Source organism: Uranotaenia lowii, chromosome 2 (assembly GCF_029784155.1).
Source record: "Uranotaenia lowii strain MFRU-FL chromosome 2, ASM2978415v1, whole genome shotgun sequence".
NCBI classification, from domain to species: Eukaryota; Metazoa; Arthropoda; class Insecta; order Diptera; family Culicidae; genus Uranotaenia; species Uranotaenia lowii.
The window spans coordinates 320,263,404-320,280,004 of NC_073692.1; the positions used below are offsets into that span (position 1 = coordinate 320,263,404).

The 16,601-nt window shown below is 38.2% G+C and overlaps 1 protein-coding gene across 4 annotated transcripts in view; it reads right to left on the reverse strand.

Moving 5' to 3' along the window:
• The window catches only part of LOC129744308 (protein aubergine-like), a 49,362-nt gene that overhangs the window by 20,815 nt on the left and 11,946 nt on the right, over nucleotides 1-16,601 (reverse strand). For 3 of the 4 annotated variants that reach the window (XM_055736774.1, XM_055736775.1, XM_055736776.1), the window contains 4 exons: nucleotides 5,850-7,282; nucleotides 5,566-5,781; nucleotides 4,563-5,501; nucleotides 1,766-2,144 (listed from right to left, as the gene is read on the reverse strand). The exons of the other annotated variant lie outside the window; for it this stretch is intronic. In XM_055736774.1, the coding sequence (XP_055592749.1) occupies nucleotides 1,880-2,144; nucleotides 4,563-5,501; nucleotides 5,566-5,781; nucleotides 5,850-7,267 (2,838 nt within the window). In that variant the 5' untranslated portion in view covers nucleotides 7,268-7,282 and the 3' untranslated portion in view covers nucleotides 1,766-1,879. Of the gene's footprint in view, nucleotides 1-1,765; nucleotides 2,145-4,562; nucleotides 5,502-5,565; nucleotides 5,782-5,849; nucleotides 7,283-16,601 lie in introns of those variants that run through there. 4 annotated transcript variants of the gene reach the window in all.

The following is a 16,601-nucleotide window of genomic DNA, read 5'->3' on the forward strand; positions in this document are numbered from 1 at the left end:
ATATTTTTGCAATTAGTACTTAAAAATGAATTCGGAAGAGCATCTGGAAAATGCTTGGCAATTGACTTTCATACAAACTGTTCATGGCATATTCCAAGTTGAAAGCGAAACGGAGTTCGTATGGGATCAGCTAGTTTATAATATTTTCAGTAGTGGAAACGTATTGTATCAATAAATTTCGATCATAAGACGTAATTATCAAAGATTACTAAACAAAAAGGATCGTTTTCAGTTCTAATTATTCTTCTCTAAAGCAAATTTTTAGGTTTTTTCTTGAAATAAAACCATGTTGTATATCCATTTGATAGTCTACATCTAATTAAAGTGAATTATTTTGTTTTGATGGAAATTTAACAGTCGTTATCTCTTTGGAAAAAAGTTAAAAAAAAAACCCAAGTAACAACACTAGCATCAGCGTGACGTTAAAATATTTGTGTCAATTATTACAAGCGTTTTTAAAATCCAAATGACGATTTTAAACACTATACAGATAAAATAAGCAGTTCAATGGCATTTTCATATTATTGGATACCTATATACTATAACATAAACCATGAAAAATATCATAAACAAAGACGCTCTATGCTTTTGAATGAAAATTAAGGACCTGGTAATGGTTTCTGAATGATTTCTTAAAAATCGTGATAAAATCGAAACAATAACCGTGATAAAATCGAGCGTGAATTTGGCGAGTATTGATCGAATAGTGATAAAATCGAGAAACTACTGTATATGCATATTTTCAGACAGTCAAGCAGCGTTACAAGCTCTTAAAGCTCCAATGTGCAGCTCCAAACTAGTATGGGATTGTATTAATGCTTTAAATCAATTATCAATACAAAATCAGGTGAACCTTTATTGGGTTCCAGGTCACCGCGGCATAGAAAGAAATGAAAAAGCGGATATACTGGCTAGGAGAGGATCGGAAGGGCCAATGACCGGGCCGGAACCTATCTGTGGAGTATCAACTTGTGCACTTAACAATGAACTAAAAACTTGGGAAAATTGAAAAATAAAATCAAATGGCTTGTAGCTATTGGTGCTAGGCAATCAAAAAAATTCATAAAGCCCGATTCGCCTCCTGTCGAAAAGTGATCTGAAAACATTTACAGACCTTTTAACAGGGCATTGTCCATGCAATTACCACCTTAAAAAAATTGGCAAACTTAGTAATGATATGTGCCGGTTCTGAAAAACTGAAGTAGAAACTGCAGAGCACTTAATGTGTGACTGTGGATATCTTATGACACATCGACTAAAAGTTCTTGGTAAGCGAATCCTAACTCCCGATGATATTTGGAAGATGAAGGCCAGTAAGGTGGTGAGATTCATAAGAAACACCATCCCAAACTGGAATTATGTCTTGATTTCGTCTACAACTGACATCTCAATTAATGATGACAGTACCACGTAATCAGAAAAATAGTAAATTGGGTTACTCCACAATAGATCAAATAAATTGGTCGCAGTGGATTTGCTCAAACAAAAAAAAAATGATTTGACCTATTTCGGATTTTATTTTGAATCTATGGGCAAGCCAGAGTATACTTTTAGATATTTGACATCATTCGACAAAAAATTACAGGTCTGAAATTTTATAAAATTTAGAAATAAATGTTCGACCTCTTCGGCCGAATACTTTGCTCAACTATTCGGTGATCCGAATATTCGGGTTAACGGGATACGAACAAAATAAACAATGGGTTCCGATGCCAAAACAATCAATTTAATGATTGTGTTAACTTTAGATAACACCAAAAAACTCTTTTTTTTTGTACGTGATCTTATAGATACTATATATAATTCGCAAATAAAAATATTTTGTTATAACAATCATAAAACATAATCAATGATCATTGATCATCGCATAGCTGACTCCTCAAAGGTAGTAGAGTTTGTTTTCCATCGCAGCGTTCGGCGATTGGTGCAGATACTGGCCGGCCAGGAAGGCCAGCTTGTGGGCGTACTGGCACACGGCCGGAACTCCGACGGTTCCGCACCAGTTGTAGTACAGATGGGTCTGCTTGAAGGTGTACAGCTGCAGATGGTCCGGCTTGAGGCCGGACTCGTCGTACAGTATGTTGTAGGAGGTCGGCGACACCGTGCCCTGGTTGACGCTCTGCGAGACCAGGAAGAAGTCGTTTCTGAAAGGAAGGAGAAGATAGACAAACGTTAGCGCCACCTCGCTACAAAAAATCTAATGTTTACTGAACATTTTTTAGTAGGTAGATACTTCATTTCTTATTTTCGTTTCCAACTTTCAAATAATATTCAAATAAACTAGAAAATACAGATTGGTTGAACAGTTTTAGAGATTGTTGTGGCAACCCTAAGTTAAACGGGCTTGTAAAAGAGACAAGAGAGCCTACAAACTCCTTAGCCGAAGAGGGAGAAAGAGTCGCCGCCAATGTAGATATCCGATTGCTTTATGATATTTTTCGCCGGTGCAAGCATTAATGCTAGAATGAAAGACCGAGCAGGTCAGCTGTTGACAGACAGAACAGATCAGCTCAAACGTTGAACTGAGCGTTTTGAACAACTCTTTCGAGTCACAAATAGCGATGGTCAACGGAACCCGCAGCTCGAAGTGCCACAGTCGCATTAATGGCTTCAACTCGGAAGCACCCTTGCTGGCTGAAATAGAAGAGGCAGTCAAAGACATGAAGTCCAACAAAGCGCCTGGGATCGATTGCATCCCTGCTGAAATGCTGAAAGCCAACCCTGCCTTGCCAGCACAAATGTTTCATGTTGGGATACTGCAACATTCCCGGCCGACTGGATGCAGGGTATCCTTGCAAAGGTTCCGAAGAAAGGGGACTTAACAGAGTTTGGTAACTGACGTGGCATAGAGTTGATCTGTACAACCCTCAAAGTACTCTGGATCACTTTCCTGAACACCGACCGAATAAACCATGAAAACATCTGGGCGGCTCTAAGGCGACGAGGAGTCCCAGAGAAGTTAATCTATCTCAACGAAGCACTGTTCGAACGAAAATCCTAATCTTCAACTCAAACGTCAAATTCGTTTTGTTGTACAGGTGCGAAACTTGATGCACATATGCGATAACGAGACGGTGTCTTGTCCGAACCAATCCCGGTAACTACTGGAGTGAGACAAGGGGGCTTATTCTGCGACGCGAGTGACGTGACTAACAAAATGTCATATAGTTTTGTTGGCTTAAATAACCCTCGAAACTTTTGTTCGGATGAGCTCTTATTGGTCTTCAAAGCTCATCGATACACAAAATTTCTTTTCTGAAGCATTTTCTGGAATCAGGACGAAGAGGAGAAATTTCGTGAGTCACGTCACTCGAGTTGCAGAATATGCCTCAAGGATGTATCTTATCACCGCTACTTTTTCTAATCGTAATAGACGAGATTCTGACTGGATCGATCGACTGTGCACCGAACCGGGGATTGACGTGGAAACCTTCAACAATGGAGCAACTGAACGACCTTGACCTGGCTGACGATATTGTTTTGCTCGCCCAACCACAACCGGATATGCAGAGCAAACTCGACGACCTCACCGAAAGTTCCAAGGCAGCAGGTCTCAAAGTCAATGTCGGAAAGACCAAGTCGATGGAGATCAACACAGGCAATCCCTCCAGTTTCATGGTAGCTGGGCAACAAGTTGAGAAAGTGGAGTGCTTCCAGTATCTTGGTAGCCAGATAACGCCTGATGGTGGTACCAGGAAAGACATCGAAACCCGGATCAGAAAGGCCCGATTTGCGTTTGCGAGTCCCCGAAACATCTGGCGGTCACGCCAGATCTCTCTACGAACGAAAATCCGAATCTTCAGCTCAAACGTCAAATCCGTATTGCTGTACGGGTGCGAAACTTGTTGCACATATGCGGTGACGACGCGAAAACTGCAAGTATTTATTTATAAACCGCTGCCTGCGGAATATCATCCGCGCTTGGTGGCCTGGCAATTGGATCTCAAACTTAGAACCACATCGCCGGTGTCATCGAAAGGCGTTAGATTTCGTGATTCGGGAGCGTAAGTGGAAATGGATTGGGCACACGCTGCGAAAAGATGAAAACGAGATTTGCAGAGAGGCATTTGAGTGGAATCCAGAAGGACATCGAAGGAGAGGCAGACCCAGTGAAGAAGTGTTAGAGTTCAGATTTAGAATCAGCGTTAGAGATATTGATAAGGACATCAAGAAATCGATTGACCAATGTTGCCATTTGATTTTACCTACACTCAGATTTGGTCCCCGAAATCGAACTTGATTCTGTTTGAAACCATCGCAAGTATTTCCAGCAACTCAGGAATGTTGGCGCTCGATCCTAGATGAACGATTTGCTAACAGTTTTCTCCTACAATTAACATGAAGCCTTTGCAAAATATTAAAATTGTCGTGTCTGAGCTAACGTGAGAGTCGATCTAAGATCAACTACGAATATCAGAGACGAAGAATAAACAATTCGAAGCTGGACTGTCGTGTTGATTCGCTAAAGCTTTAATACTGTGTTTTTATTTCCCCATCCCGAGAAATTCCAAAACTATTCAACCAATCTTTGAACAAAACAACAAATAAAGTGTCATAATTACCTCTCGGGAAGCGTGATGACATCATCCACAATGGTACCGGGCACTGGATTTCTACTGTTATGGAACAGGCGGGTGTTGATGCGCTTGTTGACGACGATAAATGTGAGTCGGGAAGCGGCCGCGGTGCCGTTGTAAGCCAGGTTCAACTTTTCTTTTATGGAACCGACCTCGTGCTCGTACACGTATTTGAACTGGCCTTCACCAACACCGTCGCGGTACAGAATGATACGTTGCGGTAGATCGCCGTTGAATTCTCTCCGGTAAGCGTGCAAAGCCTTGAACAGGTTCTGGGACATGAAGTCGGATAGTTCTTCGCCATTGCAGTGGGAATTGACCGTAGAAAAGTATTTTGGATGCTTAACTCCTGAGAAATACATCGTGGCTACCAACGCTCCGTAGGATTTTGACTTGTCCTGGGTATCGTGACACACGTCAAAACCTACGACCATTACGGAGCTGAGTGGCGTTCTCAGGGTCCACGGAATTCCTCCCAGTTTGCAGTTCAGCTGAATTGATACTTTGGTCGCCACGGACATCAAAGTACGCACATTACCACCTTTAGGCGTCACGGTTCTGGCTTTAATAACTTGGGTAGGGACGGCACGTTCAACGCAGGTAACCTTTTTGATGGCCGAATATCGGTCGGCCTTGTCATTTCTCACCAGACACATGATCAGCTGAGGATCTCTTTGGCAGATCCTTTTCAGTGCATCTACGTAAACAGGAGGAGAATCATTTTTGATCACCTCAACCTGAGGGTCCTCGACGTGGAATTTCATGCCTTTGGACGCCTGTTTTAGACAACCAATAAAATCGGCCATCAAATTCTCAGACCCAGCAGAGACTACCACGTACCAATTCGTCAACGGAACTGTGATGAACATTGCATTGCTACGGATAACCTGCTGCCAATCAGCCTGAACTCCAGCCGGGTGCTCACTGAAACGATAAAACGCGGATATTCAGAAATGTGAAAAATATTCCCGAAAAAACCCTAACTTACGTCATTTGATCGGACCGAAGGTGTCCGAGGATGATTTTTTCCTGATCTAGGACTCGACCGGGCAGTTCCACCAAACGGCGCTCCAGTTCTGTTTGCCAAAATTTGAACACCTCTATGCTGTCCTTGGTTTTTTGCAGGCGATCGTTGAAGTTAAGCAGACGCTCAATGCGCTTATCCGGTCCGAGCCGCGTATAGTTTGCAATTTCGCGCATCAAACTAATGAAGATGAAAAAATTAATAAGAATCAGCTTCTTAGTGAAAAATTATTAGCAGAAAAACCTTACCCGAAATTTTGACGCATCTCGTCGGTAAGGCCGGTCATTCGGAACAGCTCCGGAACCAGATACAGTAGCTCGGCCTTGCCTGCTCGAATGTCTCGCGCCTTAGCTCGCGAAACCAGCATCGGTTGGCGTGGGTCTCGGATGATGATGTTATAGCGTTCTTTAAAGTATTGAATGAAAGTAATTCTACCGGCGACAGTTTCGAAGGAACTTTCCGGAGTGGTGTTGAACTCTACATCGTTGATCGTGTAGGTTTGATTCTTTCCGTATGTTGCCATCACTACTGAACCGAGGATTAAACGTTTGTAGTTGTCCTTATAGTTTCCTCCGCTTTGGGCACACTGTTTGAACAGTCCGTAGCAAGTTTCGCTGCGCATTACCTTGTGGTTTATCTCTGCGCACATAAGCACATCCTGCTCGTGCTGTCGAATGCTAGTTATGTAACCTGGATACAACTCGAGACCATGCTGTGGGATAACGATTTTTGCGCCAGGATCAAAGAAGTTGCGCCCAATTAGCTGCAAATTTAGTCCACCCATCGCCTTTCTGTTGATCAAGTTATAAATCATGAACTCCATTTCGTTGCATCCATCAAGAACGCCAACCTTCTTTAGCTTGATAATGTAAGGAGTACCACTAATAGGATCCTTGGTTTGAATTTCGACTTCTTCGCTGCGCAACTTATGACGAGTAAAGATCTGTGTCCCGTCGAACAGATATCCTCCGATAGTAGGTTTCAAAGTATAAACCAGGGAGCTCATTAACTTGCTGCTTTCTACCACCGGATTAAAATCGACACGGTACTGGAATATACACTCTTCGCCTCCTCTAGAGATTCGGAAGTAATTGGCCTGTAGCATAATCTTAGTTCCGGATTCACCATGCTTCGAAATCGTGGAATCCACAGGTCTAGTTCTGACAACATCCTGAACTCTCCGATTATTACGCACCGCGCCACGACCTGCAGAACCTGATCCATCCCCGGTTGCGCCACGTTGAGGGCGAAGACCAGTATTGCCTGCCGGTACAACTGCCTGTGGCGTTTGCTCTCTAGCTGCTGGCCTAGGTGCCTGCTGCTGCTGCGGCTGATGATGCTGCGGCTGATACTGCTGCTGATGCTGCTGATATCCTCCTTCCTGACCACTTCTTCCTTGTCCATCCTGTTGGTAGCCACCGCGACCGCGACCTCTTCCGCGGCCTTCCCCTGTATATCCACGACCGCCTCCACCTCCACCGCGGTCCTCTCCTCCAGAAAAACCACGACCCCTGCCACGGCCCTCCCCACCTTGACCACGGCCCTCCCAACCTTGGCCACGGCCTTCTCCATTGTTATTACCACCTCGACCTCTTCCGCGACCTTCTCCACTGAAACCGCGACCTCTGCCGCGGCCTCCACCACCTCCTCCACGCTGGTTGTCCATCCTTAACTGTTAGCCCTGAAACACACACAGTAAAAAGGAGTTCCAATTAGTTATGGGCCGATTTCGGTATCGTGTGCAAGTTATTGGCAATCAGTTTACACCTGGGAGTTTCGCAAGGACGAAGAAGGTTTCCAGTTTTTTTTTCTAAAGACTATGATTCATTGAGACATCGACTAGAGCCATCGTCTGGTACTTGAAAAAATCGTAGAGGCTGTATAGATCAAGGTTACACACGTGCCAGTAGCACAGTTTTGAAACAAAGTACATCTAAATATCATCTTCATTACTCAGAAATAAAGGAATCGGTATACACAAGCAGGGTTTGAGTTTTTCAAATTTGTATCATTTTGAAAAGGCTGATAAACTAGCGTAAATCTTTGGGCAAATTTTGGGATTGTTCTGATGATGTAAACATGTATGCAGAAGTTTCGGTACATTATCTATGCGGGGTATATAACCCATATGATCCAAATATATGGCCGGGATTCGACCAGACCGAACTGAACGCCAAGTTGAAAAAAACTGAGTTATCTATCGCATCGGATGGAAATCATGTAAAACTACCTATCCTATGAAAATCAGGACATTTTTCCAATTTTTTAAGATTTTATTGAAAAAATAATGAACTAAAAGCCAACTCGAAGGGGAAGATAAAAAGCACGTTTTGGTCAAGAAAATTGTTTTTATGCGGAACAATCTTCAGTTCGTACGGTTTTTCGATTCGATACTGTTCTTCAGCGCGTTTAGAACTTGAATCTGATAGATTTAATGACGAATGACGCTCTCGTGGCTAAAAACTTCCTGTTGAAGATTGTCAGAATTTAAAAAAAAAATTCTTTCAGCCAGACCGAACTGAGACCCTTGAATCTTATTTCTCAAACTATCTTTTAGAAAAGTAGGATTTTTAATTTTTAATGATAAAAGAATTTAACTTTTATCGAGTACTATCGATCAGACCACAATCGGTAAGTTAAAGTCTTATATATTTCTCATTCAAAATATGAGCAATTTTTATGGCTTGTTTCACTCTGGCTCAACGGAAAAAATATTTTTTAAGCACCAGCCATACTCGTTTGGTACTGCTCGTAAAGCGCCTATTTGTAGGCTCCTACGTTTAGAACAAATTGCTTAGTCAAATGATATGCTTGGCGTTTTTTTCAACATTTTGGTTCGACCAGAGGGAACTTTGTATAAACAAACATATAGTTATTAAAATCCGATTTTCTACTAAATGTGATATCAGAAATCAACCAGTATAGCCACAATGCCTTCATTAAAGCCTAATTGTGTTGGTTAAATGACAAAATAAGAAATCTTTTCTAATGGTACTAATTGGTAAGGCTGTGAATTCTGACCTCAATTATCTCGAAATCAAACTTATGGCGTTCAGTTCGGTCTGGTCGAATCCCAACCATATGATGATTGAAACTTTGACTCTTTAGACATGAACTCTTGAATATATATTTTTTATAATTTGAGTCAAGGCGGCAACAAATTTTTACAGCAGATAAGTCAGAAATTCTAAAATATTATTGGTAAATTTGTCACCAACATTGAATCAAAGCAATCGAAATAATCTTTCGATTGCTTTGATTTAGAAGAATTATTCAACCAAGTAGGCTCCCAACACATATTAGAGCAAGTTCGCTGTCCTTAAGAAAAAGCGGTAGAAATTTTGACACTTGTAGCACACATTGATAACTTCACCATGCAAAATCATTTTCAAGATCTTCAATGCAGTTCGGCCTTCAGTTTTTTTTTAACAACACGTGTTCTATTTTCGCATGCTGTGATGCAAAAATAGCTCAATTTCTATCACATGATCCACTACATTTTTGCATGGTAAAATTTTCAAAATGTGCTACAAGTGTCAAAATTTAAACCACTTTTTCCCAACACGAGTGAACTTGCTCTAAGAGTTAATGTAGTAGATACAATATATTCCAATTTCACTCTGCTGTTTTCAAGAAGTCAACTCTAGAAATTCATATTTTTGACATCTCTAGAATGATTTTAAAAGAAGATACAAATTAAATCCCTAAGAGCAAGTTCACTGGTGTTGGGAAAAAGTGGTAGAAATTTTGTCACTTTTGCACATTTTAAAAATTTTGCCATGCAAAAACCATTTTCAAAATCTGTGGCCTTCAAGTTTTATAACAACACGTGTTGTTATTTCGCATGCTGTGATGCAAAAAATAGCAAAATTTCTACCACATACGGCTGAAACAGAAACAGTGCTGTAGAAAAATACAACGCCCGAAGATCTTGAAAACATTTTTGCATGGTAAAATTTTCAAAATGTCAAAATTTCTACCACTTTTTCCCAACACCAGTGAACTTGCTCTAAGGTAGAAAATCTTAAAAATAACCTTTAATATGACATTCTTGCAAAAGTAGCCCCTATTTGTTATTCGATCTAACGTATTTATAATTTGGACTACTGAAATTACATCCTATCTAGAAACGAAATGGCAACCTCACTGGCTGGAACAACGAAAAATTAGAATCAACGGTGCACCATTTTTGGTATGAATTTAAGTCTGAATCAGTTTGGTCTTTAAAACCTCGTAGAAAATAACCAATTCATTTCATTTCATTTATTTAACCAATTCGAATCTGTGTGATGTTCTAATTAGTTGTCCAAATAACTTTTTCTTTATACCCGGATGCATCAAACGGGTGGAACTTTTCCTTGATACATTGCATTCTTTAGCAGTTAAGTTGTCAATTTTCGAAACATAGGGTAACGGACTTATTTTGGACCGGGTACATATTTTGGACCACCTTGCAGCTTTTTTCCAATCTTTCTCTCATAAATCATGCTTATCATGAAAATTTTGAACAAATATAGTTAAAGCTATTTTTCTTATGATTCTAATCACATCTAAGTTTCCATTTAAATAAACTGATAAGTGATAGAAAATTGAAAACAAAGTTTTGATTTCTGACAGTTGGACCAAATCAAGCCCGTTTCAAGAGGATGTGCCATAATTGGAGTCAACTTTGAAGAAGTTTTCTGCCTAGCTGTGATGAATTAAACAACTAAAAACATGTTCACAGCTATGATAAAACAGATAAAAACTAGTTAGCAAGCTTGAAAAACCAGAAAAACTTGTTTTTATCGCAATTTGACCCATGTCGAAAATAGGTCCAACTTAATTCCTTAGGGACTTATTTTGGACCACCCAACATAACCTGAGTATTTAACTCGCTGTTAAATGTTCATGAACGTAATAAAACGGTGTACGGCGATATGAAAAGAATTATGCACACTATTATAATCGCCTATTATAAATAAAATTTGGTCTTTTTGGCATTATTTTATTTAATCAACTCGCTAAAGCCCAAACCCGCCTTTAGAAGGGGTTCACTTCAATTGGCATAAAACCAAGTCAATCATTGTTTTCACTTACTTTTTGTGCACTTTTCTTCAAACCAAGTTAATCTTACAATCTACATTAATGGCAACTGTTTGATAAGCAGTTGTCGAAAGCTACAGCTTAAGAACACGAGAATTGCTATTTTTCAGCCCCTGTGGTTATGCAATCTATGGAAAAAAAAACTGTTGAAGAATTTACTCCAACAATTATTTATTTTCGTTGGACCAAAGGTTTTTCAAAGATAAAACTGAACTTTTGCGAATTTTTCCACAACAAAAATCTGGTTAAAGATGGTTAAAAAGATTACATAATCTATATATATAAAAATGAATGTTTGTCTGTCTGTCTGTTCCCTATAGACTCGGAAACTACTGAACCGATCATCGTCAAAACTGGCATCTGAGGGTTTTTGAGGCCGGGGATGGTTTCTGTAATAGTCAAAACTCCATCCGACTTAAGGGAGGGAGGGCTTCCATACAAAATTTGTAGTTTCTCGAAGCAAATTAAAGTCATGACATCCATTTTCTCGAGATTTTTTCTTCCTTTGGGCGGTTTGTTTTTCGTCTCTATGGTCTAGGCGTCGCAAGCCAACGACGCTAAAGGATAGTAACCAATGCATAGCATACTGATCAGTGGGAATATTTTGGCGCGTATTTCTCAACCAAGAATATTTTCAATGCAAGGGGTGGCGATATGAAGCCTTGATGTTATTTTTTTTTTCTACTTGATTCCTAGCTCTTTTGTAAAGCACATGGTTATGACGCCTAGATGAGACCCAGATCGACATTCTGAAATTGAAAAGTCATGGTATTCACTTTTCTTTTATTTAAGGGGTTTGTTTTTCGTCTCTATGGTCAGGCAAACGTGGTCGTCGCAAGTGGATAGTAACCGAAGCATACTGTTCATTGATCGCTGGAAAAATTTAACAATCGGGCGCCTGTTTCTCAACCAAGTACCTATGTTTCTTATGCACGTGGAGGCGATATGCAACCTAGATGTGTTTTTTTCTTGCTAAATTTCACGTGGTAATAAATGACGCCTAGATGTGACACGGATTGGTATTTTATCAATCGAATCAAAACCAATTGAAAGATTTGCAAAAATACTTCCGTATTTAGTTCGTGTAAATGTAGGTAGCATTCGACTTTTCATTCAAGGAACATTAGCACATGTTCAAACGTTCAACTTTTTCTCAACTTACACGGTGGGGCAAGGGCAAACGTCGAACTGATATTTTTTTAAATATTTATAATTTTTTGCCGTAGTAATTTTATTTAAAAAAAAAGAAACTTGCACTGTATTTAATACATAACTAATTTAATATTTTTTCACTACCATGATAAGTGCTGTTTGGGAAAACTTCAAGTCCACGAGTTTGGAATATGGCGAAACATTTTTTTAATATAATTTTGGCGCAAAAAGGAGAGATATTCAAACTGCTTCGTAGGCGAGGATGGTGAAAAAAGCTTTTTGAAAATGGCTATTAAAAATCCTTTTCATCGTTTTTTTTCAAATTTCTATAGCTTATTTTTTCAACTCCAAAAAATGCCCCATGTAAAGCTTATCAGGAGCTGGAAGTTCTCATAATACAGAATATTAAGAATCTACTCAAAAAATTGTCTCGATTCACGCTATTCATCGGTTTTAAAAATTCTATTTCCATGAAGTACAATTTGCAATAAATTCCAATATGCGAATCTTTTTCTTTCAATTAGTAATTTATTTAAACTCGAGCCGGTTAAATTTGCCTACCTTCTTCAAACAGTGGGGGACAGTATTGGAAAAGATGGGGGAGCTCCCATGTAAATTTAGGATAAAGAGCTTTTCAAAAAGGGACCATATTTAAAAAGGTTTTTTTTGGGTACAGAGTACAAATTTCAGATCTTAAAAATCGAGTTCAGAGATCAAGTTTCAGTAAAAAATATACATCATCTTTGAAGTGCAATTCAGAACTGCAGCTGCAGCTCTTATTTCAAAGTTGTTGGTTTTGAAGTATGATGAGGTTTGATTTAAAAAAAAAAATGCTCTCTTAAATCTAAATTTCAATAAATTTTTACAAATTACATTTATTTTCGGAAGGTGTAGCAAAGCACAACGGGTCAGCTAGTTCTCGCATATTTTTATCATTTTTGAATCTATGTATTCTACAGAGCTGAAACCAAACCAAATCCACTAAGGTTTTGGAAGTCAAAATGCATCAATTGATGTCGCGGAGTTGTTGATGTCAGACATTACTAACGTATCATTGGGTCGCCTGAAGGAGATTTGCGTTCCAAAAATTGGTCCTAAAGATTCAAAAAACGAATTTCGTCGAGAATGCAGTGTGCTGTCGGAATTTTCAAAACTTTTAAAACACATTATAAAACGGAGGAGTTTTTCTGCTCTTACTATATTCTTATCGAAAATTACTGTTTTAAAGCACAAGAAGTAGTAGAAAAACAGATGGTTGAAGTAGGGAATATTTAATAAACAAAGGTACCTAAATAGAGATCATCATCGCCTCAATCGTTGTCATAAATAAAGCAAAATTTAGAATAAACACTTATTTAGTTTAAGGGTGGTCCAAAATAGGTCCAAAGAGTGGTCCAAAATAGAAACCTGGTGGTCCAAAATACCGACCAAAGTTATGATCGAAGAAACGAGTTTTTAGGCTTAAATCTTGTTACTTTGCAAAAAATGACGATATGTTTCGATAGAAAAAGTCTCGATCTTCGTAATGAATGGATAAAGCAGTCAAAAATTGTAGCATGTACATTTTCATTTCAGAAAATAGCATAGGCACTACCCAAAGCGGTCCAAAATAGGTCCGTTACCCTATGTATTTCTAAAAACTGATGTTAACTTACTGCATATCTAAGTTAGATGAAGTTAGAGCTTGATGTTAATCAAGTGATAAAATAGGGTAACGGACTTATTTTGGACCAGGGAACTTATTTTGGACCAGTTTGTTTATCTTTTTTATAAAGCAACTTATCATGAAAAAAATTAGTGAAATAAATTTAAAGCCTTGGCTTCAACTATATTTGTAAAAAAAATCAGGATTAGTTACTTTATAAGAAAGCTAAAAAAGGTGATAGCTCTGATCTAAATAAGAACTCTGGTGGAGAAGGTGGAGACTGGATGGAGTGAGCTGCTTAATCGTCATCCAGCCAAAGGTATGTGTATTTCCCTCGAATTTATTGTATGTGAAACGTGAAGAAATCGAAAAGTTCTGGAAACTCTGAAGAAGCTCCTGATTGATTTTAGAGCAGCAGACAAAACATAAGCTATGATCTTACGGAGCAAGTTAGTGCTTTCAAGCTCTAAGTGTTATTGTATTACTATTGTTAGTGAGATTAAAATTCTAAACAAATGTTACCAAGTGGAAATTGATATGATGAGAACCGGGTAGAAAATATGAAAAAGAAAACAAATCAGTAAAAAAAATTAAACACAAATAAATTCGATGTATTATAAAAAATGTTCTTTTTTCCTTCTTAACATTCGCTTTAAATCGAAGGTCTACAAATTTATCATTATTTTAGCATTGATTGATGATTAAAGACTTTAATTTGTGGCACCATTTGAAAATTTTCTTTTAAAATTTGTCAAATTTTCTAAGATTTATCCACGGACGAGACTCAAGATCAAGAGTTCGATTTTCTATCTCATCAGCAGCCCAGCAAACATGAAATCGTATCAGAAATGATAACATTAATCGTTTACAATGATGTTGCGAATCGTGATTCCAACTGCATAGTAAGAAGATCGTGCAAAACGTCGTCTGAAGAATCGAATATGATAGAAAGTCTGCTATGTTTTTAAATTTTGAAATCATTTTGCTCCCGCGCGTTGTTCAAGTGAGAAAATCATCGTCTTATTCTCTCTGCAATCAGCAGTGCATCCAGTTCCAGATGGCTAAAAATCAGACGGAAATTGAGTAATATTGACCAATGAGAGAACTGGAAAATATTGTCGCAGGCAACGATTTAACACGTTCGTCGCCCAAAAAAAAATTTCGGAGTCTAAAAGTAAAGCGAAAGGGTGCTAGATTTACAACGCGTGGCGAAACTGTAGAGTAAGAGAGCAGTCACCCGTTTATCGGTCCTATGGTGACGAACGTGTTAAAGGCTGTGAGAGCAAAATCTTGCGCTCGTTTGTGTTCTCCCGATAGGTACGAATAAGGTGTCGGATAACACGCAATTGGACTATTTTTCGTCGCTTAAGAAACAAATGAAATGAAAGAAATGACTTCTACTTTGGTAGGTGAATGTTGTTCTTCAACCTTCATACGATCTTTCTATAATGTATATGGATAAATCAAAACAGCATAAAAAATGTTTGCTAGGACATTAAAAAAAATGAACACACACATATAGGTTCTCAATGGAACTTGACGATTCCTCGAAGAGATTTCATTAACTCAACATTAAGTTAAGGAGTACATCTTTCACGTAGTATCTTACAAATGATAAAAATAGGGATGAATCATCCCAGAGGATGAAAATCGCGTACAAAAAATGCTAAGACCATCAACCCATAGAAAGAGTTATATGTATGCCCTGACCGAGATTTGATCTCTAGAGCGCTTGGTTAGAAGACTTCACGCTATCCTCTAGTCCACGGGCAGCGGCTATGGTATCTCCCTTCTACTCTTATGCACTTTTTGTAGTATTGTATCTAGATTGGGAAAGCCATTTTTGTAAAGCAATCATGCATAAAAGTAAGAGTCAAAAAGTGGATTTTGCAGTTTGGCTAGAACAAATGAAATAAAATTTACAAACTTAAGGATCGCTGAGGGTACCCCTTTTTTCATTCCATCTTGCTTTTTTGACATAACCTTATTATGTCATGTGGCTATTTATCGAAGGAGCAAATAGTGCATCGGTGATTTCATCGATTTTTCATTGATTTATGTGAGCACATTGATTGAATAACAACTTTTAATCCTAATCCGTACAAGGCTATTTTTGGAAGCTGCAACGTATTTTGTTGTTTTGTTAACTTGAGATTTGACCACGCATTCCGACGTGGTATGAAAAAAAACATAGCAGTTGCTTCGGTAGCATTTACTGAGCTCCAATTTAAAAACGGTGAAATCTAAAAGCATTTGTTTAAGTAGGTATAGGAAGGCAAAATAAAATATTGACTTTATAACTGCTACCCAAAAAATCATGTGGTTACAAATTACAAGAAAGTGGATGCATTTTGAGCGAAAACAAAAAATTTTAGACCTCAAAACACCTCTGAAATAATTTGTCGTTCCACCCCACACATGGTCTTGATCTTTTTTACATTTTTCAGCTAACATATTCAGTACTGTGAAACATCTCAACCGATATTAATGCACCAAAAATACGATTGGCAGTTATAAAACATTAAAAAGAAGAGTGTTAAAAAATTTTCTCATTGCTTAAACTTTTCAAATGGTACCTACTGAAAAAACAATTTTTTTTTTGCATAAGTTTCTTATTAAATAAGAAATCAAAAAGTTGTTTTTATTCACAAAAAAAATCTCAATGAATTTATTATACATACAGCAGAGGGTAAAAAGACTCAAAATCGCCTTGCATGTTTGAAGGACATACAAGTACATGAAAAACTCGAATAAGTTTTCGATACATTTTAAATTTGAGTTGATTTTTTAACTTGAATTGAGAATATTAAAGTTGCGGAATTCGTGCTTTTTAAAAGACATCAAAATGCTGAAATAAAAGTATTCCAGACCTGTATCTTAACGGTGTTTGAGTGGCGCAAAACTCCACTAGCTAAAAATACTGTCAACTTGAGTAGAATTTATGAAGCAAAAATGCATGAAAGGGTATCAATAAAAACTTAAGGCTTTTGTTTATTAATTTTAAATTAGAAGAAAATGTGATGTATTTACCACACATGTATTTAAACCCACATTTCAAAACCGAGAAAATAGTTACCTATTTGAGAAGGGCTAAACTTTACTTTAAAATAAATTAAAA